Below are 26609 nucleotides of genomic sequence, written 5' to 3' on the forward strand. Positions count from 1 at the left end.
AAAATTCCATATAATAACCTTTAAAGGTCTTTAATAATAAAGAAAGATTCATCAAATCGTGAAATTAAGATAACATGTAGAACGACTTTGCTCGATTTACAGAAACAATTTAAAGCATTCTCGCAGGTTTATTCTTAACATATCAAGGTATATTCACTGTATACAGCCACTTTGCATAGAAAAATAGTATACTCAATCATTTTTTTTTTAAAGAAAATAGTTGTTAATATGTGTACATGCAATGTTTTGGATAAATATTCAAAATCTTTTTAATTCGAGTTACATTCTCTTGATATCGTCCTTTTTCTAAATTGCAACATGTATTGTGGAAACAGATACAGGAATAGATAAATAAAACAACATACAATACAAATAGTTTGGAACGTTAGTCCAATCCTTATATCAATAAACCAAATCCTAAGCTTGACTAATGCAATGTTACCCTATATTTATACAACTGAAAATAATTTTGTACTTTATCTGAACTGCCTTTTATAGCTGACTACGCGGTATGGGCTTTGCTCATTGTTGAAGGCCGTACGGTGACCTATAGTTGTTAATGTCTGTGTCATTTTGGTTTTTTGGGGATAGTTGTCTCATTGGCAATCATACCACATCTTTTTTATATTGATCTATTTTCATTTCATTTTGTCTACAGGTGATGAATGAACTTTTTAGGTAAACTGAATGACGACATCTAAAAGGGTTGTTTATTCTCTACCCGCAACGTAAATATTGGCTTGTAATGTTGTCTTTTGAATGTCATATTTAACATTGCCATTATTGCGGGAGGTTTGGCATGCCACAAAACCAAATTCAACCCACCATTTTTTTCTTAAAATGTCCTGTACCAAGTCAGTAAAATGGCCATTGGTATATTATAGTTCGTTTCTGTGGTGTGTGTTACATTTTAATGTTGTGTTTCTGTTGTGTCGTGGTTTTCCTCTTATATTTGATGCGTTTCCCTCAGTTTTAGTTTTTAACCCGGATTTTTGTTTTCTCAATCGATTTATGACTTTCGAACAGAGGTATACCACTGTTGCCTTTATCAACCTGTATGTGACACAACTTTCATTATTTTTGTTATGCTTTTAAACTTTGTATTTGATATGCCCTTCAAACGGTTTTGTTTTTAGCGCGGCTGATAATTCTAACTATTCTGTATGACTGTCATACAAATATGAGATTTAGCTATAGCTATAAAACCAGGTCATAAATATGACGGTTGTTTTCCACTCGTTTGATTGGTTTGAGCGTTTGACTTTGCCGTATGATAAGGGACTTTCCGATTTAATATTATTTTGGAGTTCGGTATTTTTTTTCTTTTCTTTTTACGTATACGAAAACGTTCAACGTGCGTTTCAAGGTTATAAATGTGAGTCACCTTTCCAGATGATTAATTTTAATTTTACACTTTCAACGTGTTGTATTATATCTATTGTCTGTATTGGTGAAATCCGTTCATTTTCTTACGTTAAGGTTACGATTCACAAACTCATGGAAGATAATTTTACACTTTCCTAATGACAGCTAATTATGATGGAAGGGAATAGAGTATTATCTCTAAAAAGTATATTGTTTGTCTATGAATAGCGTCTGCTTCCAAACAGATTACGTTGTAGATGTCGTTCGGAAGTCGTAATCAAATCTATTATGTGTATAATCAAGTTCGACAATCAATTTGCCAACAGTCTATCTAATGACCAGACACTTTCACGATCCATTATCAGGTGCAAAAAGCTTTCATTACAGTTCACCATTCTTTAAGATTCAATTACCCTTTTAAGCATTTTGAAACGTCTGTCGTAGCACAAATTATTGTACAAATAGTTAAACATATCAATATTCAATCTGTAAAGCTCACTATTTTTTCTAAAGTGGAAACCATACCACGATTAATATTAATATGTTGTCCCGCCAAGTACAACTACTTCCGAAAAGATGAAAAATAATCATCCATGTCTAAGATTTAAATTCCTGACCATCGTGTTGGCCGTAAAAAATATTTGAGCCAGTGACCACCAATATGTTAGATTTTTTTTGCATCAAACTGACTATCCATACACAAAATGCACTAATGTCGACGCATTGTACTTGTATTTGTACATCGAGTTTGCACAAGTTCATGCCTTTCTCAGACTTTGTGGCGTAAATGGTCTATTTTAATCCAGATAAATATTTGATGCCTTCTAATTGGTATTTTTGACTGGCAAAGCATGATGTATTTTTTTAATTCTTATTTGTTTTGAAATAGCTTACAGTACTTACAAATTTTCTTAATTTGGTTCTTTGTGTGTTATTACAATGAGAAGATGCGGTATGATTGCCAATGAGACAAATCTCTACAAGAGAACAAATTAATGACACATATATTAACAACTGTAGGTCCCCATACTGACGTTAACAATGAGCAAAGCGCTATGTCGTCTAGTTAGTTTCGTGTGTTATTCATGCTAATTTGATTATTAAGTACTTTCCAAGTGATTTTTTTAATTTGTGCTCTTTATGTTGTTCTATTGCACAACGGTTTCAGACAAGGGTAATGTTGATTGCTCACTAACATTTTTAACCTCACCAGAGTCATCATATACCTGTCCCAAGTCCGTTACGCTTAATTTGGTGTCTATTGCTGCTGTTTGACATGCAAATGGAGCGGTACGCATATGTACAAAATTGTCTTTATGCAGATATTTTGACACTTAACTTAGTAAATTTTGCACAGAAAATAAATTTGTACTAATATCAAAAAAGACATCTGCATTTTTGACTGTCAAAAGCTGTTGACATGTTTGCACAACATTCGTTATGTGGACAGCCTTTTAAATTGTGGTTAGTATTGTAAAAAGTAAAATCACAAAAATACTGAACTCAGAGGAAAATCAATTTGGGAAGTCCATAATCACATGGCACGATTCTGTGGCAAGAGGGTAATTTAAGCATAAGAGGTCATTTGAAATAATTGTTTGATGCTTGTATTAATCGGTATTGTAAAAAGACTAATTTCGAACAGCTGTAACTGTATGTTGCTTTGAGTTTTTCAATTTTGCATCACAATGCATTTTTATAGTATTAAGATACTTTAGCTATATCAGAATATCATAAACTGGCTATTACATGTATAGCAAGTAAAGGCAAAGGGCTATAACAAAATACAGAACTCCAAGGTTTATTCATAAGGTAATTCAACAAAAACTGACAGAATTAAACGTCAAATGGAACGAATGGAAAACAACAGTCATATTCCTGACTTGGTAAAGGCATTCTAGAGGTCCATGAACGACGAACGATCTTACTAATTGCAAATAGACGGTTCATTGAAAAATAATAAGCATACATATATAAATGAAATAGTCGCACAGCAAACAAAAATAAAAACATACTTAGTACATAGAAGAAAACAAACAAATGCAAAAACACAAAATATGCCTAGTGATCAAAATAAAGGAACAGACTTTATCAGTATGAATTCGGCTTTAATGAATATCACAGTACTACAAACGAGCTTCTTGATTAATACATGTAAAATGAATGTTCTGTTCATTAATAAGTTCAGTAACGTGTTGCTGCAAATTCCTTGGCCTGTCTTTTGTAATGAGGCTTCAAGTTTATTTTTATGGCATAAAACCACATGAAAATCCTTTTTTACAGACATTAAAATTATCATAATGCTTGTATATACATGCATGATGTGGTTTTAGAATGGCAACAATATTGCAATACAAATATACTGAAAATTAATTCACCGATTTAAAATTGAACATCATGAAATAAAGTAATTAACTAGATGCATTCCTTAACTTGATTTTCGTGTGTCATCTGTTAAATATTGCATGATGTTTTGATCTGGTAGAATGCATTTTTTTAATTGATCACTGAGTGTTTACAACAAATGATTAATAGTAGCTCAATTTAAAACATGTTATCTTTAAAGTCGTTAAGAGTGAAATTACAGCTTTGAAATTATAAAAAGTTCGATAGCCTATCTGAAATAATTGGTTCATGAATTTAAAGTCTTAACGTACCGACAACGATTTAGGAATTTTGTAGACAAATAAATACAAATGATTAAAAAAGACAATAAGCAGTTTAAACAACGTTAATATGTAAAGAAAAGTCAAAAGATAGAACTAAAAAAATAGCTTTTTTTTAAATTGAAAAAAAAATGTGTCTGGTTAAATCATTGGATGTACACAGATGATTTTCTTGTATCACATCTAAAGGAGAATATTATCCCCCTAGAAATTATCATCATTTTTGTTTTTTAGAAATATATGAATTGCAATAAATATGAAATTGTCAGGAACGGGGGTCATAACACAATGCGAAAAAATTAAAACAATAAACTTACTCGATACTTAATGAAAATCCATGTCCAAAATCATTTTTTTTTTTAACACTATAAACTGTAAACAGTTTTGTATTTTGTTCATGATATGATTTTGTCTTTAAGTTTATACTTTTTTTTTTAATGGCACTGCTCTGAAATAATCGTGTTTCAATTTTGTTTTTACGTTCATGCCCGTTCAATTTAGTTCAAAATTATTCAATTATGTCAGAATGAAATTGCAGACTCCTTATGTTTACATTTGGTAAAATAAATTCAAAGACTTGCATTATAGGAGCGATGATATTGGACCAATAAAGTATCCAGAATAATAGTTTTATCTGCAATGTTTCTGTATGAATTTGTAAAACACTTTTTGTTCATAATGTTGTTTCTCAGATCTTTCGGTATACTGTTGTGCTAACACCGTCATGGAGTTTAAACACTTTTAGTTTTGATGCGAATCGGCTTCTTAATATTGTATGTAAAATGTTGTATGAACCAAATATATTGATTAATGCTGTGTTAGACAATTACTGTTTAAACATATTTATAAATGGAACACACATACAATGGCGGACACGTTCATGTACATGCATAATCATTTTTATAGACATTTGATAAGAGTAGCATCAAGAATCATTACACATATTAATAAAAAATGAGGCGAATTCCCTCCTTTTCGATTGTACAGGAGGCACCAAAATAAGGAGAAAACTGACGAACACATGTCGAGTTAAATACTAGTATAACATAATTTGAATCAAAAGAGAAGCTGTTTTACTAGTATATCGTAGTCGCCTTGGTCCTGTAACTATTTATAGACAGATCTAATATACCATACCAAATATCTTCCACAAACCTTGACGGAACTGAAAACATCAACACGAGGAAAGACACTAATAAGGTTCCTGATTTCCACCAGGATTAATAATAAGACAATAACATTGGTGGTTTTATTTTAACTTTGTCAACAGCCAACCGTTCCCGGCTCCTAGTTATTTTTTTTAATGTGAACAAATCATTCATGTACTAGTGAAAATGCAGTACTGGCCTGTGAAATGATTGTCTAATATAAGAAGCACGACCTTTCCATGAAACAATAGTATTCACTTTGTCCTTTTGTGTTAACTACTAAAAAGTAAGAGAATTAATTGGAACATTCAAATTAGAAAGTCCCTTTTCAAATGGCAAAATCATAAGTGCAAATGAATGTAAATCAACTGTAATATTCCGGACTGTAAATATGCGTTTCCTTGTGTACCTAACGTTGGAATAAACATGATTTTATAGCTAGCTTAATCTCTCACTTGTATGATAGTTGCATAAGATTCAATTATATTAACAACAATGTGTGATCAAAAATAAAGCAAGGCATCAATCGTAGTGCTATAACGACAGAAAAGGGAACACAATTCAAATTTCAACTAATATTACAAGACAATGTACATTGCCATTATAAATTTAGATAGTTGAAACCTTGTTGCACATTGCTTCTTCATGTGGAGAGTTTATCATACAAAAGAACTTTACATCATTACAGTGTTATGTATCTTATTAATAGAATCATTGATGATAACTCTAAAGATGTTGTTTCTTTTGTTTTTTGAAAATTATTTCTTTTTAGATTTCACTTAAGTTACCCAATGGATGTCTAACATTGTCTATTGTATTGATAATATCATCAAATTAACGTGCAACTAAGAAATATATACGTGTCATTGAAATATGTAGGAACGCATTTTATTGAAAATAAAGATTTTCTTAATCATGTAAAACCCGTTTAATATCCTCTCAAGTAAATAAATTTGGTTCCTATTTAGAACTTTGGACAGTTAGTTATATATAGTTATATTGAATAAATTAGTTTATGATTTTTCATTTTGCTCTAAGCCCACGTTGTGTTTCGTTTTATATTTTTCACAGGCTTGTCTTATTAATAACAATAACCCAAACAGAACCAAGTTTGAAGCACTTGATGGAGATTTTGTCAATGAATGTATTTTCAGTGATGCTCGAGGCCAAAACATCTGAAAATCTAAACCTGATTCATTATTAAAAGGGTGAAGAGCTATAAACCAAGAAGAACAAACAAGAACAGCCAAAGAATTAATGACAATAAGGATTTGCATTAAAATTTGAATTTGTATTATTGCAGTTTCATAATTCTGTTTGAACATGAGATCCAAATACTGTGTAAGAATTCGTACTGTGATCGTCCAATTGCTTATTTGGTGTCGTAATTGAGAGTTGATTGATATAATGTTTTGCAAACTGGTGCATTCATTTTTTTTTACGTTTCTATACAAGCATTGTAAAGAGTTGTTGAAGCATGTATTTTATTTCAATTTTAACACTGATGCCGGTTTGTTAAATTTAATTCATTCATTATTGATATGAGCCAAGTTTTAGCTTCAGAAGAAATGAGACTCCTCTGTTACGAAACAAAAACCTTGACACAAATCAATTAAACTTCCAGAAGTTTCAAAATAAACTAATTAACAGGCCATATAAAACTATGAAGAAGAACGGCTGCACGCCCAGTTTTCGTGCAGAATAATGTTTAAATGTTAAATTCAATCATACTAAAACTAAAGGATTTTTATATCACCTATAGCTTCCTAATAGGACGTTAATGTGGCAGTTATATTAACATTCCAAATGTTTTTCAATACCAAAGGACATGTTTGGCATCATTATAACTGTATGTCTGTTTTTTTCATGATAAAGGTTTGTGCTTACACATTCACAGTTGATTTAAACTTGAAAGATTTTCATACCAGTAACGCTTTGAAGACACACATTCCTCTGTAACTTCCATATATAGGTCTTCGTTGGTTTATTCGTTAGTTGTTAAAGATGTGGAAAAGGGTATAATTCAATTACGTGTCTAAAAAATTTTAAAACAAAACGTTTAATGATTTCATGCGTCCGATGCGCTTTCTAACATTCATTATACATATACCACCACAATTCAATTAATTTTGAATTCTATTATTTATTAGAAAAGAGTAATTATTTGATTTTAAACGAATAAAAGTAAATGGTATAATGAAACAAGAATATATAACTGGAATTCAAATTGCATGTACATTTGTCAAAATCTGCCAACAAAGCTATATTTCAAGCTCTTAATTGCGTCAATCATAGTAAAGTATTACATTAATATAACAGACACTACACAAAGAATCTGTAAGAATTTCGAATTCAAAAATACAATTGATGTCATATAAAAAATCGGAATCTACTTTATTATAAAGTTTTTTGGTTTTGTGTGCATTCATTTCGAACAACCAATAAAAACAATAAAAACAATGAGACAAAATGCAATTATTTGTTTGGAATACAAATTAATTTATCCACTATCATAGTTAAGGCCAGTATATCAAATGTATATGATTAAAACAATTGCAAACCACACTTGTTCAGCACCTGTGTAGGGTCCAAGTAATTGTAAAACATGCCAGACTTCTTTCAGCCAGATCTTTCAACCCGTCTAAGGTCAACATCATTATAAGTACAATTAGATAATCCATTAGATAAAAATGGACGTAAACACATGTTTAATGAACTATCAATGTAAATACACTTGCACCAATCGATCACCATTTAGTAAATATTTGTATGATCATAATGAAACATGTTAAACTCTTGTCCATTATCCCATATTGACCCAAGATGAAACAAACGAGACACTTACTGAAATATTTATCAAAACAAAGTAAACAAATAAACTTAAAATGTTATTAGTGATTTCTCTTTACAGTGCATAGCAGACTTCCTGAATCATTATTATAGTTTTATGGTGTTGAATGATTTATCTCTTATTTACGCGTTCCTTTTATTTATTTATTTTAAATTCCCTTTTGGTTTTTTTCTGTATCATTTTCTTTTATTATCAAGTAATTTTCAAACAATGTTTTAACCATGAGACAAGATAGTAACACACATTCGTATGACAATAATTTGCCGACAAATTGAACAATTATATCCTCATAAAAACAATATAAACATTGTAATATGAGGACAAGTTGTGTTTACATCAAACTGTAGATTTTTTTAAATGCGATCAGTTGTATTGTTTAAAACTGGCTATATTGAGTTCAGACGCAATATGTCGTCCAGCTCAATCGATTCTCGATAGACCGTAAAACTTGTGTTTTGTCGATTTCAGTATATTGTCCTCATATTTTTGCTTCAGCATTTTTTTTGTAACGAGCTACCCCTATAAATGAAGTCAATATAATGTGCAGGACATTTAGTACGGTGACCAGACCCAATGTTTTTTTTATATTTAATCGTCAAACATACTATATGGCTATATTATATATCATTGGATTCGGGAAAATGTGTACTTTTATAATATCGATGTCGTCAAAAAGAAATGTGGTAACAGTTTTGCATGAAATAAGGTCAAAGAAGATAAAATTTTGTGTTTTCTTTTTTTCTTCCATACTTTTAAAATTTGAAGATATATACAGCTATTTTGGTTAAATTTCAGATACAGACATGTTTTCAAATCAAATAACAATGAATTATCTCGAAAATGTAAAAAAAAATGAATTAGGAAATCGATTTATTCTTGTAATTGGCGTTTTTCAAACACTTGATCTATTCTACACAATTTCTGTTAAAGTTACAGTAGTAACCTTGCCGGCTGACATTCAACCTCAGCAATAAAAGATAAATATTATTATTTACCTGAATAAGCCTTCTAGAATGAAGGCGTATTTTGCCTAAGCTCATTCATATAATTCATTAAAACCAAAAAGCACTCAATACCTCGAAAACAGTTACAATTAAAAATCTAATCAAAGAGATCGACACAACAGAATTTTACCAGGAGTATCTTCTGGTTCATCTGTCAAGGAACTTGATTTAAAATTTCTACATAATGCTGACCCTTTACAGTAGCAAAGATCCGGACATGTAGGGTTTTGTTGTGAAGGTGTAATACCACCATTGATTTTCCCCTATTAGTCTTTGTTAAATTTGCACTTTTCAAAAAATTGTGCAGAATTTATCTTTGTTTCAAATAAAGAAATACTTGGCATGAGTAAAGTTTTATCCTGTCCAGTTCTATAGAAAAAGTTTCACATAACATTTCATTGCATATAAGAAAATAACCATCATTGGAAGTTAACCAATCAAATTTCTCCCCTTATTCTATCTGTGTACAAGGTTTAGTCACCATGTAACCTCAAGATTACAAAATTTTCTATAGAAATCACAAATAAAAAATAATGGTGTTTTGAAATACTCAAGACATATGTTTATGACACAGAAATAGTTTTACTGCAATAAAATGTAGGATTAATTACCTACAACGGTCAAATTCAAGGGAATATTTTTTTAGACCTACTTTCGTATGCAACCGGATGTGACGTACCATGATTTGGTGGTATTACACATGAACAAACACCTGACTTTTTTACATGGAGATTTTCTCATCAATGAAAACACAAGATCCTGCAGGAAATCTGCTGACATATGCCCTTTAAAATTCACGGGGTGTAATAAATCGTATAACTTTCACCAACCGTATTGTAAAATTGACGGAATAGAGGTTAAGAAATGTGTAATGCGGTCCAAATTTTTAGTTTGAAACGAAGTACGTGAAACATGCTGTTTTACTGCCGCTTCACAGGGAGGTGACCCGAATAAACTTACATCTTTACTGGTGGCAAGTTTTAAAGAGAGGTTTCTGATCATAAAGCTTTGAAATTAACGTTCATGTCAAAGCAGGGGGTTTATCTTTGTCAATCTCTAAAAACCACTGAAATAGTCGTGCGTGTCCATCAAAATCTTGTAAACAGTGTGTTTACCTACTTCAAACAGAGACAAAGTTGTGTCTCATCCGGTAACTGCATGTATAGCAGTTAATAGTTAACAAATTATTCGGGAAAACAGACACATAGTTAGTGAATAAGTGAAAATCTCCGCCATCCTTTACACTGCTAATGTTCCCCATCTGCAATCACAATTCGCTTGAATGTTTCATATATTTACAGTAGTGAACACACAGACCAATCACATTTGTATTAGAGGTCCGTATGATTGTTCGTCCGCTCTTTCCCATTTCTCTAAACTTCGTGTCAAAGTTTATGGCAGTGACAATCGACCTAGGTCTCCTATTGAGTGCTAAACAAGTTACGACAACCATTAACAGTGTTAGTATAAATGCCTTTGACAATTTCACATCAGGTGGAATCATAGGGTATATTTCAAAGTTTTGCAGTCAGGAATACTTCTCCCCTCAATAATCTGATACACTTTGGTGGAAGCTTAATACCAAAACATTGAACCAATTTCATACCATCTCTAATGTAGTTGAGAGAGATGGTACAAAGAAAGGTAAGGAAAGTGCACAAGAGACTTCAGATACTTATTGCTACACCAAATCAGACTTGCATGATTTTCTCATGGTGCCGTCATCTTGCAAAAAAAGGAAATTCAAATTGGACCTACAGGGTTCGACAGAACATGTTCTACGGTAACATCATCTCTACATTTGGCGAAATTCAGTGCACGTCCAAATACAAGTTATGGATTTATGTGACCTAAAAGTATTTCCTCCGATTTATATTTAAGGTATGTTTTTGTGGTCATGTGTTCAAACGTTTTTAGTTTTGACTTTGATATTTGACTATAAAAACTCCTTGACTGGATCTAAAGAAAGAGCACTAGTGATACAATGTTTAGACATGTTCAAGCCTTCATCTACAGCTGTGAGCAAAGAAATGGAAAATCTCTTGTAGCATGCATTCTAGAAGAGATAGTAATAAGACAGGGAGAAGATGTCAAACGGATCAGTCATGGATCATTCAGATAGACCACAATGGCAATAACATGTTCTTCATCTCTTTTCATTGCTGTTGGTTTTGTTTCATCTTGTGAATTCGCATAATTTGCAGCAATTTCAGCCCTTTTTACCGTTACACGACTAAGGGATTCTTAAAAATGTCTAGTAAGGATCAATCTAACAAGCGCGGACTTTTGATTTGTTATGCCTACAGTGCCACCTGATCCCCTTCGGCTTTTATAACGATCTTTTATGTTGCCATGTCGGCCCATGTACCGTTAAAATGTCCAGGAGTCTGTCTTAAAGCAAAGTAGCCATCTATAAAATTATCAGAAAGTTGAAGCATATCGAATATGTTAACTGGCATCCACCTTCAGTAATTGGTACGTTTGGTTACACAAATTATAAGGATACATTTGGGATAACGATCTCAAGGAATTGATCATTTCCCTCTCGTTCTGCACTAACATTTGAAAGCAAAATATCAAGGAAACATCTTAGTTTTTGAACGTAAGTGATACAGCACATCCCCATTGCTTATAAGTATCTATAAGAGGCTGTGTATGAGCTTCAAATAGCTCCTTCATATGAGCATTTTGAATTGTGTCTGGCTTGAATTGCTGAAATAATGCTTCTGAGATAAATGAATTTAATATTATTGATTAATAAGGTATGAAATATCATATCGATGTTAATTATTTTACATTTTGCGTTAGAAAATAAAGAAGAAATTCAATTGAAACATACTCTATTAAATGCAAAATATTCATATTGCTAATCTTTTACATAAACTCTTTAATAACGGATTAGTTTTGCTAAACTTATTTGAAATCGTTACAATAAGGTGTAACAACAAAGTATATAACAACATAAATCATATCACGGATGTTCTTTTACAATGTAGACCTCAAAACTTTTCTAAGTCGATTTTTCGTTCAAGTAAACTAACGTTCTTCAAAGTCCATTTTGCGAAAATTGCACCGGACGATTTTTTGACGACAAGTCAAATGTTAACTTTGAACTATCAATACTGTGATTTATAGCCGTATAGTAAGTCCGAATGGCAATTTAACTCCTTAAATAAGCGACTTTTCCTTACTCGGTCACCGTACTAATTCACGTATTGATTGAAAAATGTTAACTTCATACAACCTATGTGACTGCTGCGCAATGTGAAGTTGAAATATGAGATTGGATATCGTCTTATTTTACGTGATGATTGGATGACCGATACGATATTGCCTATGTCGGAAATTACAAAATACATGTGTATCGGTCTTAGATCTTTCGACGACAGATTTTGCTTTTAGTCCTATTGTCTCATTCTGAATAGGCGAGGATTTGTACTGAGCATTATACATAAATAGCAGGCGACGTTAACCTAGTCGATAAATGCGGTTTCGATCCGTTAAACATTTTCTTTTTTCTGTCTTTTTTTTTAACATTGCATTGTATATTGTTAATAAATTTATGAGACTTGAACATCGTAAACTACATAGCCGTTAATTAGACTGGTAATTATTATTGTACGACTTAGCCCCTCGCAGAGCTATAGAAAAACAGTACATTAACGGGTGTTACATGGACTCTTTTTAGACGATACACGGACTCTTTTAGGTTGTTACACGGACACTTTTTATTAATAGAATCACTCGTGCATGATCAGTGAGTTCATGTGCACTTTAACTTTCAACTAGATTTGAACTTTTTAGTTCACCGACATATTTTCTGTCTTTTTTTTTAATAGAATATTTACGTTAGCATCAATATTTTTTTTTTAAACATTTCAAGTAAATTACTATTCATATCAGTACACTAAGGGATTCGACCTTTAACTTCATAAAGGGGGATATGTTTTTTTCTTAATAAAAAAAATATTTTGATCCCACATTTTATGAGAAAAAAATTACAATGGTCAAGCAGATAACAAATTAATGATCTGCATGATTCCTGATTTTTCGAATACCGTATATATAATAGTGCTAATTTAAAAAAAAATTATATCTATAATACTAAAATAACGAGGTCCAATTTGTCCGCCGTCATGGGGTAAAAACGACAAATCAAAGAATCCAACTTTATATATAGCTAATAAAAGACAATGGTGTTGATTAAGAATTACAACAACTCCAGACCCTTTTGTTGTCAACATAATAAATATTGCCAAAAATTAACAAGTTTCGGCTCGAATCCGATACCGATACCAATAGTATATTCACATGTTACCTTTTACCTTATCTGTACGTTCCGCATCTGACAGGCGCAACACCATACGGTGTACATTGTATTTATGATTTTGCTATATACACGGGTCATAACCACAGGGTTGACACTACTAAATTTAATAATTGTCAAATTGTTCCCTATTGTAGTATTTTAATCAGTATGACTTTATAAGATGACAATACGAATACTAAAAATCTGGACTTAAATTAAGGCGTTTAGGTACAGTTTTCAATTTGTTAGCCGGCATGACGTAAAACAGCGAATCAAAGAATTCAACTTTATAACTAATATAGGACAATGCTGTTGATTAAAAAATACTCCAGTCCAGACACTTTTGTCTTTTCAAAAAAATATTATTATTACCAATAATTGATAAGTTCCAGGTCGACGGGTTCAAACAGAAAGATTTTGAAAGCAGAGAAAACTGTGCATCTTATAATCGACATGACTTTATCAGATGACAATACCAGTTCTATAATAATATAAGGCTTACGCATAGTTATATACTTTAATTCAGTCAGGGACCCGCGATATCACGGGTGTGTTCTAGTATATATATATATATATATTTGGTGATGGCGTTGTAAAGGTTAATAGTTATTTTTTTCAGAATAGAATATACCCCCCTTTTTAATGGAGCAAAATAATCTGTCAATAAACTATTTTCTTCATGGACATGAATAGTATTTTGGACAATGTTGAAAGTATTGAAATGATGATACCGACGTTTATATTTCAATTAAAAAAGACAGGAAATATGTAAATAAAAAATCAAATCTCATCAAAAGATAAAATCCCTATCAACTCACCAATGCACGATTGATCCTATAAATAAAAAGTGTTCGTGTAATACATGTCCAAATAAACAGCAACTCTTGAAGAAAATCATTCAATTTATGTCCTCAATTTTGGACGGTAGGCTGCGATTGGATCATATAGTAACACGTGTTTAATGAATAGCGATCAACATTTCCAAAGACAAGCATGAATTATAAAAAAAATATGCATTTGTCTTAATATATACAATAACAAGACAAAATACATTTTTTATAACATTTCATTCAGTAATGAAGTAGAAAATTCATTATTTTGATACATTTATATTAAAATTGAATTTATATTTAAGTTGAATACAAATCTATCAGGGCGGATCCATCCATTTTAAGAAAGCGGTTCCCAACCCTGGAAAAAAGTGGGATCTAACTATATGTCCTCTTCAAATGCATTGATCGTCCGAAAAAGGGAGTTCCAACTCCCGGAACCCCCTCCCCCCACTGAATATTGAATTCATGTATTTGGCAGCAAACGTGCGATTTTTACGATTTTTTTAAAGGCGGAACTTGAGGGGGTTGAAATGGCACATCCTGGTTTTTTTTCATCAAGATAAAGATGACGGCCTGTTTATTTGAAAAAGGTCCCCCTTCTCAGTTTTCCGTTTCATCCATAAAAATCAAACGTTAGCTTACTTACCAGACTTTACCACTAAACTATTTCTTTAATATATAACTTTTTTACGAAGTTGCATTTTAAAAAGTCTCAAATGTGATTACATTCATTTTTTACTTGAACTTTATCAAAAGATTCTAGAAAAAAAAACTCGGTTGAAGGGAAATGAAAAAAAAATATGTTTATACTATAACTTAAATTAACTGCTTTGAGGCCATTTAAGTTTCTCAAATGTTCAGTCTTGCAAAATGTAATACTTCTTCCTTGAAAAGTCAGATACAAAACAAAGGTAACAAAAAAATAGGCCGGAAACAACCTGCAGTATAGTTTTTCTGCACTTGTAGTCAGGTCAACCTGACAACTCGTGCAGAAAAACTATCCGGCAACGGTTGTTACCGGCCTGTTTCTTTGTTACCTTTGTATTGTATCTGATAAAAATACTACATGTGCATTTGGTTTAACTGTGTTACTAGATAATTAACCGACCACTTATTATCCATCTCATAACATATTTTTTCATGAACAGTTATCGTTGCAAGCATTTGGTATTTTTGAATTATTTTAGAAGATAATTAGGTTGACTTTAAGGGGGTAGACCTTGGTTCAGGGAGATAACTCTTTAAGTCAGTTATACGTTTGTAACAGTCAAGTTTCATCAATGTATTTTAAGCATTTACCTGAAACAGATTGGAAATAATATATGTAACCTTGAAGCTTAGAATATATTTATGAAAATGGTTGACACAAACGTCCTGATGATTTTAAGAGTTATTTCCCTTAACCTAGGTCTACCTCCTTAAGACTTCAATTTATCCCGAAGCTATGATATGATTTAAGTTGTTAAATTATTGTGGCTTTTTTATAGTTTAATTATTCAATAACTAAGTCATAGTAAAATTGGTATATTTTTACTAATCTTAAAATTATTTGCATTTAAATACAAACAACAAAATCTATACTTGTATTTATTTTCTATAATATTATTTGTTTAATAACTTTCAAAACATATCATTAACAATATGTCCTGATCAATTTCCTTGCCATGGCATTTTTTTGCCTCATTAAATATGTATGTCCTCAATTAACTGACAACTTACTTTTTTAATTGCTGAAGTCAGTGCGTGACGTTACTGATGCTGAGTAAGGTTGTAACCTGAAGGGATTATTTTTACCCTTATTGTTTTCTGCTTTGTTTGTTGTTCTGTCCCATTTACATCTCCCTCTATGCAATATGTTCCAAGTTTATTGTTTTGTTTCCTCTAAGCATGTTTTCTGTTTGATATATATCAGCGGTTTAATGACTTAGTTTGTCAATTGGAGTAGCAAACATTGATTCCCTGAGCAGCAATAGTGTCATAAAGAGCAATAAAAATTATGTTTTGTAAATAATTGTCTATATATAAAAACCACACATGGTCTTAAAGTACCAGTTACCCTTAATTTGCAGCAGCATATCATTCAATCAAAATATATTACATGTACATGTTTACGTGCGTTTGCATAAGGTCGATTTCAATCTGACGTTGCTCATATATGGCGTGATTGTTGAAATTATTCACCTATTTTACATATTCTTCTTATGTAGACGAAACGCGCGTCTGGCGTACCAAATTATAAGCCTGGTACTTTTAAACATTATTTAAACAACTGGGTCGAGGCCACTGCTTGTGGACGTTTCGTCCCGCGAGTATCACCAGGCCAGTAGTCAGATTTCGGTGTTGACATGAATATCCATTATATTGGAATTTTCATAAATTCCTGTTTGCAAAAGTATGATTAATTCGAAATTATAAGGATTTACTAATCCCACGCACAGATTACCTTAGCCGTATTTGGCACAACCTTTTTTGAAATTTTGGGGTCTCAATGTCTTTAACATTATACTTGTTATGCTTTCTAACTATTTTGATCTGAGCATCACTGAGTTCTTTGTAGGCGAAACGCGCGTCTGGCGTATCAAATTATAAGCCAGGAATCTTTGTGACTATTAACATCAATGGGTCGATGTCATTGCCCTTGATGGTATCACCAGCACAGTAGTCAGCACGTCGCTGTTGACATGAATATCAATTGTACAGTATATATGTTTATATAAATTTATTGTTTGCAAATGTATTAATTATTCGAAATATTAAGGATTTACATATCCCAGGCATAGAATACCTTAGCCGTATATGGCAAAACTTTTTGTTTGGCTTTCTAACTATTTTGATCTGAGCGTCACTGATGAGTCTTATGAAGGCAAAACTCGCGTTTGGCTCATCAAATTATAAGCCTGGTACCTTTTATAACTATTTTGACGCTACATAACTTTGTATGTTTTGTTAAACTGTTTGTTGGTCGAGGTGTAATTCCACCAAATTATAGTATGTCACATTCGGTTGCATATGAAAAAGGGAAAAAATATTCTCACACAGCTGTAGGAAATTAATCCTGCATTGCATTGCAGTGCAGTAAAGGATGTCTGGTTCCATAAACATATATCTTAGGTATTTTAAAGCACCATCATTTTTTTATTTGGTGTTTCTGTAAAATATTTTGGAAAATTAAGGTAAAGCTTGTTCACATGCACAAAAGAATGATTTGTTAACTTCAAATGATTTTAATTTTCTATTATTAATTAACTACACTGTTATTGGACTTAATATGATGAAAACTGCCTATGCAATATAAGGTGTCAAATCGGTCAATACAGAATAACTCGGCCAATATAGATTTTTTTCCTGTATTGGCCAAATTCTAATCCGCCCAATACAGGATTTTGGAACGTCTCTAGCTTTTAGATCGAAAGTCACGATAAACACAAACTGAAAGTAAACAGTTGTTTGGAAGACGCAGTTTTCATTTACCTACCATAAACATGCTGAAACGTTCAGTATGGCATATATTTTAGGCTGAAGACCGTCACATTCATTTAATAAGCATTTTGAAAGCAGATGATGGAATTATTTCAGGTTTGGGGAACGAGTAGATTATCACAAAGTTCATTTCTCGACGACCTCATTATTTCAATTTTAACGATGGTACAAATCGTTTTACTGTTTACTTTAGCTTCTCATGTTTTGTAAACTCACTTATTTTTAAACCCGAACCAGGCATATGCATTCTGTAATTGTGGAAATCTTCGTTCTTTGGTCATTTGGCTTATGAATAGCTGTATCATTTTCAAGTCCTACATTAATTTTTTTCTAATATATTCAATTTGTTTTCTGCATTACACATGCAATGGCAGTACCTTTCCAATTACTATTGATGTGTTGTGTCTAAATTTAAGTTTTAACACTTTATAGTAAATGAAAATGATAGAAAAATCTTCCAATGAGATCATGGTGAAGACACCTGGAAACGGCACCAGATCATTAGATATTGCATCTTATAAAAAGAAACTGATAGTTCCACTTCAAGGTAAAATTATATATCTTGTGAAATTAAATTTAAAAAAATATTAGAACACTGTAGTTAATTAATAAAGATACTATTACATGTAAGTGTATTTCTGTATTGGCCTTGTTATTGGTCATTACAGAAATACTCACGTAATAATATCATAATCATGCAATGAAATGTCATTTGAAATTTTGTCTATAACTCTGGACTGGATAAAACTTTACTCATGCCAAGTATTTCTTTATTTTAAACACAGATAAATTCTGCTCAATTCTTTGAGACCTGATGTCTTATAGTTAAATGTATCGTCGTTTTGCTGTCTCGTTGTAATATATTTGTCTTTATTCATACATGCACGCAATGTATTGACATCTTTGGGTTGTGCTTTATCTACTGAAAAATCAAGGGGAAGTGGGATTCAATGTTCAACAATTCTACTTCAAAAATTATTATAAATTCTGTCGTTTTGGCAGGTATTATACAATATTATATAATTATTTTGTATTAGAGTTGATGAGCCTTGAATTCTATTTCCCTTTTAATCTGCTTTCTCTTTTTGAATTAATTATAGATGAAATACGTAGGCTAATCTGTCAGGAATCTTTAGCTCGACATAATTTAAAATTACTTGATGAAACAACCGAAAGAAAATAATTGAATTAAGCAGACATCGTTTGATTAATACCTTAAATATTCATTCGCTTTTAATTGGTGCAAAAAACTAACAAAACAATAAATGTCCTTTCACTCCCCTAAAATTGTCTTCAAAATGTAGTTTAATTAAGCCTCAATAAGCGTGTAGAGTGGTATTATAATCCAGACTGCTAGCTTGGTTGTAAATTTCCAATAACGAACTTCCGTTATATCATGCAAAAATGGGTGCTGTTCTAAATTTCAATTTTATGAGATCGTGAACTAATTAACGGACAATATATTGAGATGATAATTCTATTAACCTGTGCTCTTTTCCTTGAAACGAACCTTATGTGTGTTAGTAGTGCTAACACGATAGCTATAGACGTCTTTCATTTGATATTGCTGAAGATAATTTATGCTGCATAACATCTAAAAACTGTAAAATGTGTTTACATTTATTGGATACGGGTAAGAAAGATGAACGACATATAAATTTCTAACCCGAATAATTCAGTCGCTTCCCCTAATCGACCTCTCCTACTAACAAGGTAATGAGGTAATCGTAAATCAGCGAAACATAAAAACTGAACTTTTCAAAATCTTGATTGATACATTTAATTCAAAAAACAAAATTGAAATAGAGCCTGTCTTAATGGAACCAACCAGAAGAAAAAAAACAGAAGTTTACCGGTTGTGACCTTGATTAAACAATAAAAAAATAACCATTTTCTTTTCACGTGTGTTTACATTTTCTCTCATCAAGGATTTCCCATCCACACTTCCAATGTTCTCTGTTCGAATTTCTAGCTTAATGTCAAATGGTAAGGTCGATGAATACGAAAATCTGTTTCGGAATTAGATTTAGGGAAGCCAAGAACTGTTAAAAGAAATTCTTTGGGCACGTGCTTAAAAATTAAACTGAGCAATTCAAGTACATAAAACATATGCATGTGTTTGGTTAAATTTAAAGCATCACATGGCATGTCATTACACAATCTTTTTGATCAGACCGACAATCTTGATGAACAGTACTGTATTTAAGGCTAGTCCATTAGGACATTCGGTAGAACATGAAAGTAATACCCTACATTGTACAAATGATTCTGATTCCTAGTTGAAATGTCTTGTTCTTTCCTTTAAACGCTACAAGGTTAGAGCAAAAACAGAAAAACAAGGTCGTGAGTTTGACTATGCCGTGATCAAAACAAACGTGGTTCGGACTCGTTGAGAAATCGCTACCACTATATAATATATATATAATTTTTTATATACTTTATATACCGAATGCGTATGAAAGAAGCATGCTATGTTACTCATACTTATTTTCTTGATTTAGATAATTCTTATGTAAAGTACATTGGAATCAGTATTTACTTGATTTAAGGTGGTATGGGTGTCTTCCTCCATCTTGGATTGTAAAAAACAGAGAACCAAAGGTCAAGATTTTCTATCAAGTTAGCAAAATTTGATGCAGGAATGCAGATATGTAATGTGAATTTTCATTTAAAAGAATCAATTTATAAGAATATAACTTAAAACTATTAATACTTTTGCAAATGATGATTATTTTTGGTTGTTTAAAAAAAAAAAAAAATTGACATTTAAAGGGGAGGTAACTCTAAAACAGTGCATTTTCTGAAGGATTCTACATGGAATTTTGCTATTTTGTATTTTAGCTGGAGAAAACGTACGGTGACCCTATCTTTTCTTTTGATATTCTCAAAGCATTGTCTGAAAGCTATCTTTTCCTTAAGTATTTAACAATTCTATCATTTTGTTTAGCTTCTAATCACAAAATGGTGTTTTTTCCTGTGTAATCCATACAAAATGTGTCATTTTGTCACGTCCTGTAGCTTTAGAAAACGCGCGGTGACCTATCATTTTATTATATTTTTCAACATATATCAATAGATGATACTACGTTTTGGCAAAGTATGAACAAATTCTATCAATTTTATTTTAGACACCCATACCACCTTAATCAAGTCTTCATGAATGATGTTCAGTGGTTGTCGTTTGTTTATGTGGTTCATAATTGTTTCTAGTTTCTCGTTTCTATATAGATTAAACCGTTGGTTTTTGCGTTTGAATGGTTTTACACTAGTAATTTTTGGGGCCCTTTATAGCTTCCTGTTCTACGGAAGCCGGTTTGTGTCAGGGTGGAGTTTTATATTTAAGTCGTTATAACGACTTAGCTAAGTTGTTATAACGACTTAGCATACTTATCTTGTACTTAGCTAACTTGTTTTAACGACTAAGCTTACTTGTTAAAACGACTTAGCTAATTTAACTCGTTATAACAACTTAGCTAAGTTGTTAAAACAAGTAAGCTAAGTTGTTATAACAAGATAAATATGCTAAGTCGTTATAACAACTTAGCTAAGTCGTTATAACGGCTTAAAAATAAAACTCTTCCCTGACACCTGCCGGCTTCCGTACTGTTCGGTGTGATCCAAGGCTCCGTGTTACAGGCCGTACCTTGAGTTACAATAATGGAAATACTTTTATAAATTGTTACTCGGATGCATAGTTGTCTCATTGGCCCTTATACCACATCTTCCTATATATACTTATTAAAAGTACATAAGAAGCAGTAGTGTCTATTGACTTTTTGTCATAAGAAGCTGGCCATTTTATTGTTTTTACGATAAAAGTCCATCTGTCACTTATTTAGATACAATTAAATCCTAATTGGTTTTACCACTAATTAAAAATCAATTGCATCCATTAGACTTCAAAGGTATGCAATTGTATTTGACTCTGCATATGCAAGTTGAATGATCCTTTGTACAATTTGTTTTATACTAGTGTAAAACATTTGTTAGTTGATTTTCGAAATACATTTTTAAGTATTGAACAGATTTTATTTTGACTATCCTTTTGTTCAACTAAAAACCCACATCAAATGCATATGTATCAAGCTTATAATTTGGTTCATAAGAACGGGCCTCGTCTACAAAGGACACGCCATGACAGCTTGCAATGGATTAAAATAGTTGAGATTCATATCTTTATTTAGCAACACACCAATGCAAATAACATTGAGAGGGAAAAGCAGTTATAAATTGAAGAGCATTGAAATCTTTAAATAAAACAAAACCCATGCCAAATCAGAATCAGATTTTATACTCCTGGGGGCAATGTAAAAATATAGACATTGATAAATCTTTCCGAGGCACTAAGGAAAAAATAGCAATGGCCACCATGCTCCTTGTTTAGATAGGCTTAGCAGCCGTTGGGTTTTGCGTGATGTACAAATTTGCTGCCCGACCGAACGGTGACCTTTAATTCTATGTCGCATGAAATGTGCGCCAAACGCTCTCTACGCATCAAAGAACCTGGTAACAACTCTCTTAAGGTAGTACCTTACACTACAGGGAGATAACTCTGTAAAATCAGCAGAACGATTTAATGACGTAGTGTTCATAAGGGAATATTAAGCTTCTCAATGATCAAAATAAGTGTTTGTCAAACTGCTATATAACTAGTGTAATTTTTCTGATAAAACGGTTGGTTCAATTTTTTTGAAATTTTTATATTTATGTCAAAGGTTCAAAGTAAATACTTTGTCAAAATTTTACGAAAATTAAACGAGCCAAATTAATTTTAGTTAAAGTGTTTGGTACCACCTTAAGGTATCCGTTGGTGGCCTATATTTTGTCCCTTTCAACAGAAAGGGCACACAAATTCTTTTTTTTTGGAGAGGAGGAATTTAAACTTCTAAATCAATGTCATACCTAGTCAGGCTGAGGACTCGCTTTTGAAAATCTCACAACTGTGCCTGTCTAGTGCTGTTTTCCTGCCCATTCGGATATGTTGCTGAATAAATTTTGAGACTGATAGTTGTTATAAATGTTTTTGTATTGTTTGATAACCTAGTTCCGTGTTCATGTTTAACTCATTTTAAAATTGTCTTGAAATTAGAGGTATGTGACATTGATTTGTATGCATCAATTTTGAATAAGTGCTAAATTATAATACTTGTAATAATTATAATCGAATTACAAGTTCTTTGACGTTTTCGGGTTTTTTTTAAAAATATATTTCTTTTTCATTTCTAATCTTACTGCGGCATATTTAAGTTAAAAAACATGAATGTGCTGCCTGAATTCCGTAAGTATTGTATATTTAGCAAAGCATGATATCCAATAAAACAAACCGGATTAACCTTGTCACTGAATAAAGAATCGCCTTGAAAGATGAAACCTTCCCGCAATCAATTATCAATGTTCAATAACGTATTAAGATCTTATATTGTAGAAAGTTACAGTCAATCCTCATAGAGATTATTACTACAAAGAATCAGTGATCTCCCATCAAGTAGAAAATCAGTAAACTGACGACTTCAATGAATATATCAATTTACGTGTGTTTACGTCTGACCAATCATCGAGTTGAAAATCGTTATTGAAATATGTGAATAAAAGTTCCCGGGGTAAACTAGAACGGATATATACATTTTTGTTAAATATGCTATAATGCCTCAAATTATAGGTTCTGAACATGGTAGATCGTTTCCCTTTCGAAGGAAATTTAACTCGACTTTTAAGGAATGTGTCAGACAAAATTAGTACCACATCTAGTGAATTTCAAAACTCTTACAATAATAGTCAAAAAATTACCGAAAATTGGAATTCATATGGAAATAATTCTACTGGAATAAATGTAAACTTAGTAGAAAATTATACCTCTTTGAATGTTCAAGATTACTTAGGACCACAAAGGAATAAGTTTTATATTGTGATTTGTTTAACTATTATTTATACAACTATTTTTGTGACTGGATTAATGGGGAACTTATTTACGTGTATTGTTATACTTAAGAATTTCTATATGAGAACAGTGACCAATTATTATCTCGCGTCTCTGGCTCTAGCCGATTTACTTACCCTGACTTTTGGTAAGTTAAAACATAATTATTATTTAATATTGAATGCATTATACTTTTTGGCTTTACTGTTTGTTTTCTTTCATTCTTTGGGAGATTTTAGGAGTCTGCTGTGTCAGTTAAATACCGAAAAAAAGAAGAAAACATATATCATAGTAGATGTGGACAAAATGAACAAATGATCGCGTGAATTATAAAAATTGAAATAACGAAATATATACCACCAAGGAGTATAGAGGGTAATTCAACTGTGTGGGATATACTCAGAAACGTTTAACCGGAATGATGACGTTATATCGGGGGTATCATGTAGGGGGAATTCCAAGATTATTTTTTTTATCTCAGAAGGACTTGCAAACATTTCTTATATTTGACTGTTCTGTAAGCCAACTGTTGCAATCAAAAATTTGTTTTCGTAACTTTGCAAAACTTTCAAAAAGGAAACGCGTCTGTTATATGCATGAAATATTTGCAACTGGACGTTAATCAAAACATAACGATATTTAAAACATCCAACGAGTCAAAGCACCAATCATGTTCATCATAATCTCAGCAGTCAATTATTTTGCTTGCTTAACTGTGCATGATATAACTTTTTTTATGTATGTGTGCCCATATAAATGCATGACAATTAAAACTTCCAGGTTACACGTAAAACATAAAAAGATAAAAAAAATAAATAACAAAAAATCAAAAATATTTAAGGGAAATTAACGTCCAAATTACCGAGCATTATCCTATTGTTCCATTTTGGAAACGGTCTCTAAGACCAATTCCTAACATTCAAAAAGGGACAATGAAACGGTGTATTATTGTAGTTTTGACTTTGTACATGCTTTTTCAAAGGGATGTTGTATCCTTAAGCAAGTTTTACGCCGCACCTCACCCCGTCTTTTATGAAATTCATTTTCCTTCTCAAATTTATATAACATATAGAGCTGTATAACTGTATTTATATCTTATGTTTGGTAACAGTACAATGGGAATATAAACTTAAACAGATAGAATCTATTCTATGTTACCAAAATGAAGTGTTTATCCAAAAGTATTATAAAGGAGAGCTGAGCCTTTTTTTTCAAACTTTGGAACCGTCGCGGTGGTCTCGTGGTTGCATATAAGCTCAATGTCGTGGATCCCCAGGAAGGTCAAACTTGTTTTGACAATTGTTATTTACTGCTGCTCCGCTAAGCAGAGTCAGCATAAGAGCACATACTGGATGTGTAGATTGACATGTCTTCATGAGGTCTTCATGTCTTTATGTTGCTGCCTTGCAAGTTAAACGTCGAATGCCTCGTTCACACGTACATTTAATTCGAATTGAATTCGAATCGAATGCGAATCGAATTCGCTAATCGCGTTCACACACTCATCTTTTTTTAATTCGAATTGATTTGAATTAGCTAATTCGAATTATCCAATTCGCATTAGAAATACGCTTTTGTTAATACGAATTGAGAGTTAACGTCGTTTGGACAGTAAAGCGAATTTGACGCGGATTGCAATTCGAATTAGAATTGACGTTAGGACGTTTTAAAAACGTTTTGAATGCGAATTAAACTAATTCGAATTAGTTAATGCGAATCGAATTCGAATTACATGTGAACTCAGCATAACTCAGCATGTTCGTTTCGTATACAAGAATTCATAGACACTTACATTAAACTTATACGATACTTCAAATTTTAAACAACAACAAGTTGAATATGTTTGATATACTATAATTGCTTAGTTTTATTAAAGAAAACATGTATATTATAGACTTTCTTATAATAAAAAAATCCTTATCTTATCCAAATCTTCATAAATATACTGCTTTCGACTTATTGTCTTTTCATATTCTAATTCGCCGGCAGCGCTTCCGTATGCAGTGACCTTAATCAAGACACCTTTCGGCAACAGCATAGTTAAGAGAAAAGAAAAACTGCGATGAAGTAAAAGTAGACAAATAATAAAATAATAAAATATGAATCGATGTGCAAGACAAATTATAATATACTGTAACAAACTAATTTTTAAAACTAATGTTATGACAAAGTTGAATTAACAAATGAAAATGCACTCAGGCACTAAATTAACTCACTTGCATTCTTTTATAAATCAAATTCTTAAAATATTTGCTGAGAAAATGTACATGTAGGTCTACATTTTCTATATTTAAAAAACGGTAAAATCCATCATGTAAAATAATATAATAAAGATCTTCAATTAGATGAAAATAATTGAATAAGCCACACAAATTAATTGCATCTCTGTAAAATTTTATATCAAAATTTGATTGTTTCAGAAAAAAATCCATACCTATCATTCGTAAATCAAAAGGGCGGTATACTCCCATAATACTTTCAGTTACAAGACAATAATCTATTGAAGACTTGTAACATGTTTTGTTGAACAATAAATAATTTGTGAAGTGTCTCAAGTAATAAAGCTGTCAGCGAAAAATGTTTCTGTAATTTGATCACATCATAGTAAAAGGAGGTAGCAAAGATACAGTGTGTCTTGTATCTGACAATAGTCATGCTTTATCTCTCTATATAGACAGAGAATGACTAATATCTCACAAGGACTCATTGCCCTGGCAGCCTTAGTGACTTAAAAGAGCCTATTTTTTTTTTAGATATCCTGTATTATTTCTGGATTAAGTATTTGTTTTCATTTATTTTTTGTATGGTTTAAGTTATAAGATCTATTTTCAATTCGAATTTTTTTCTTAATTTTTAATTAATTTTAAACTCTAAAAAGAAATTGAATTCGGCTTAGTTTGTCACAATTTGTATATAATAGTTTAAAATTTACGGAAATTTTCTTGTATCAAGCAGTCTTCTGTGTGGTCACTTATTCGAAATTTACATATCATTTGTCTATTTGTAAAGGTTTTGGAAAGAAGATCGATGTTTCAA

At 31.7% G+C, this 26609-nt stretch overlaps 1 protein-coding gene across 2 annotated transcripts in view; it reads left to right on the forward strand.

Annotated features, from left to right (window-relative positions):
- Positions 1–26609, forward strand: part of LOC134686036 (pyrokinin-1 receptor-like) — a 73531-nt gene that overhangs the window by 20721 nt on the left and 26201 nt on the right. The window contains exon 2 of one of the 2 annotated variants that reach the window (XM_063545734.1): positions 23082–23721. The exons of the other annotated variant lie outside the window; for it this stretch is intronic. Within the exon in view, the coding sequence (XP_063401804.1) occupies positions 23325–23721 (397 nt within the window). The 5' untranslated portion in view covers positions 23082–23324. The remainder of the gene's footprint in view (positions 1–23081; positions 23722–26609) is intronic. 2 annotated transcript variants of the gene reach the window in all.

The sequence above is a fragment of the Mytilus trossulus genome, chromosome 10 (genome assembly GCF_036588685.1).
Source record: "Mytilus trossulus isolate FHL-02 chromosome 10, PNRI_Mtr1.1.1.hap1, whole genome shotgun sequence".
Classification (NCBI taxonomy): Eukaryota; Metazoa; Mollusca; class Bivalvia; order Mytilida; family Mytilidae; genus Mytilus; species Mytilus trossulus.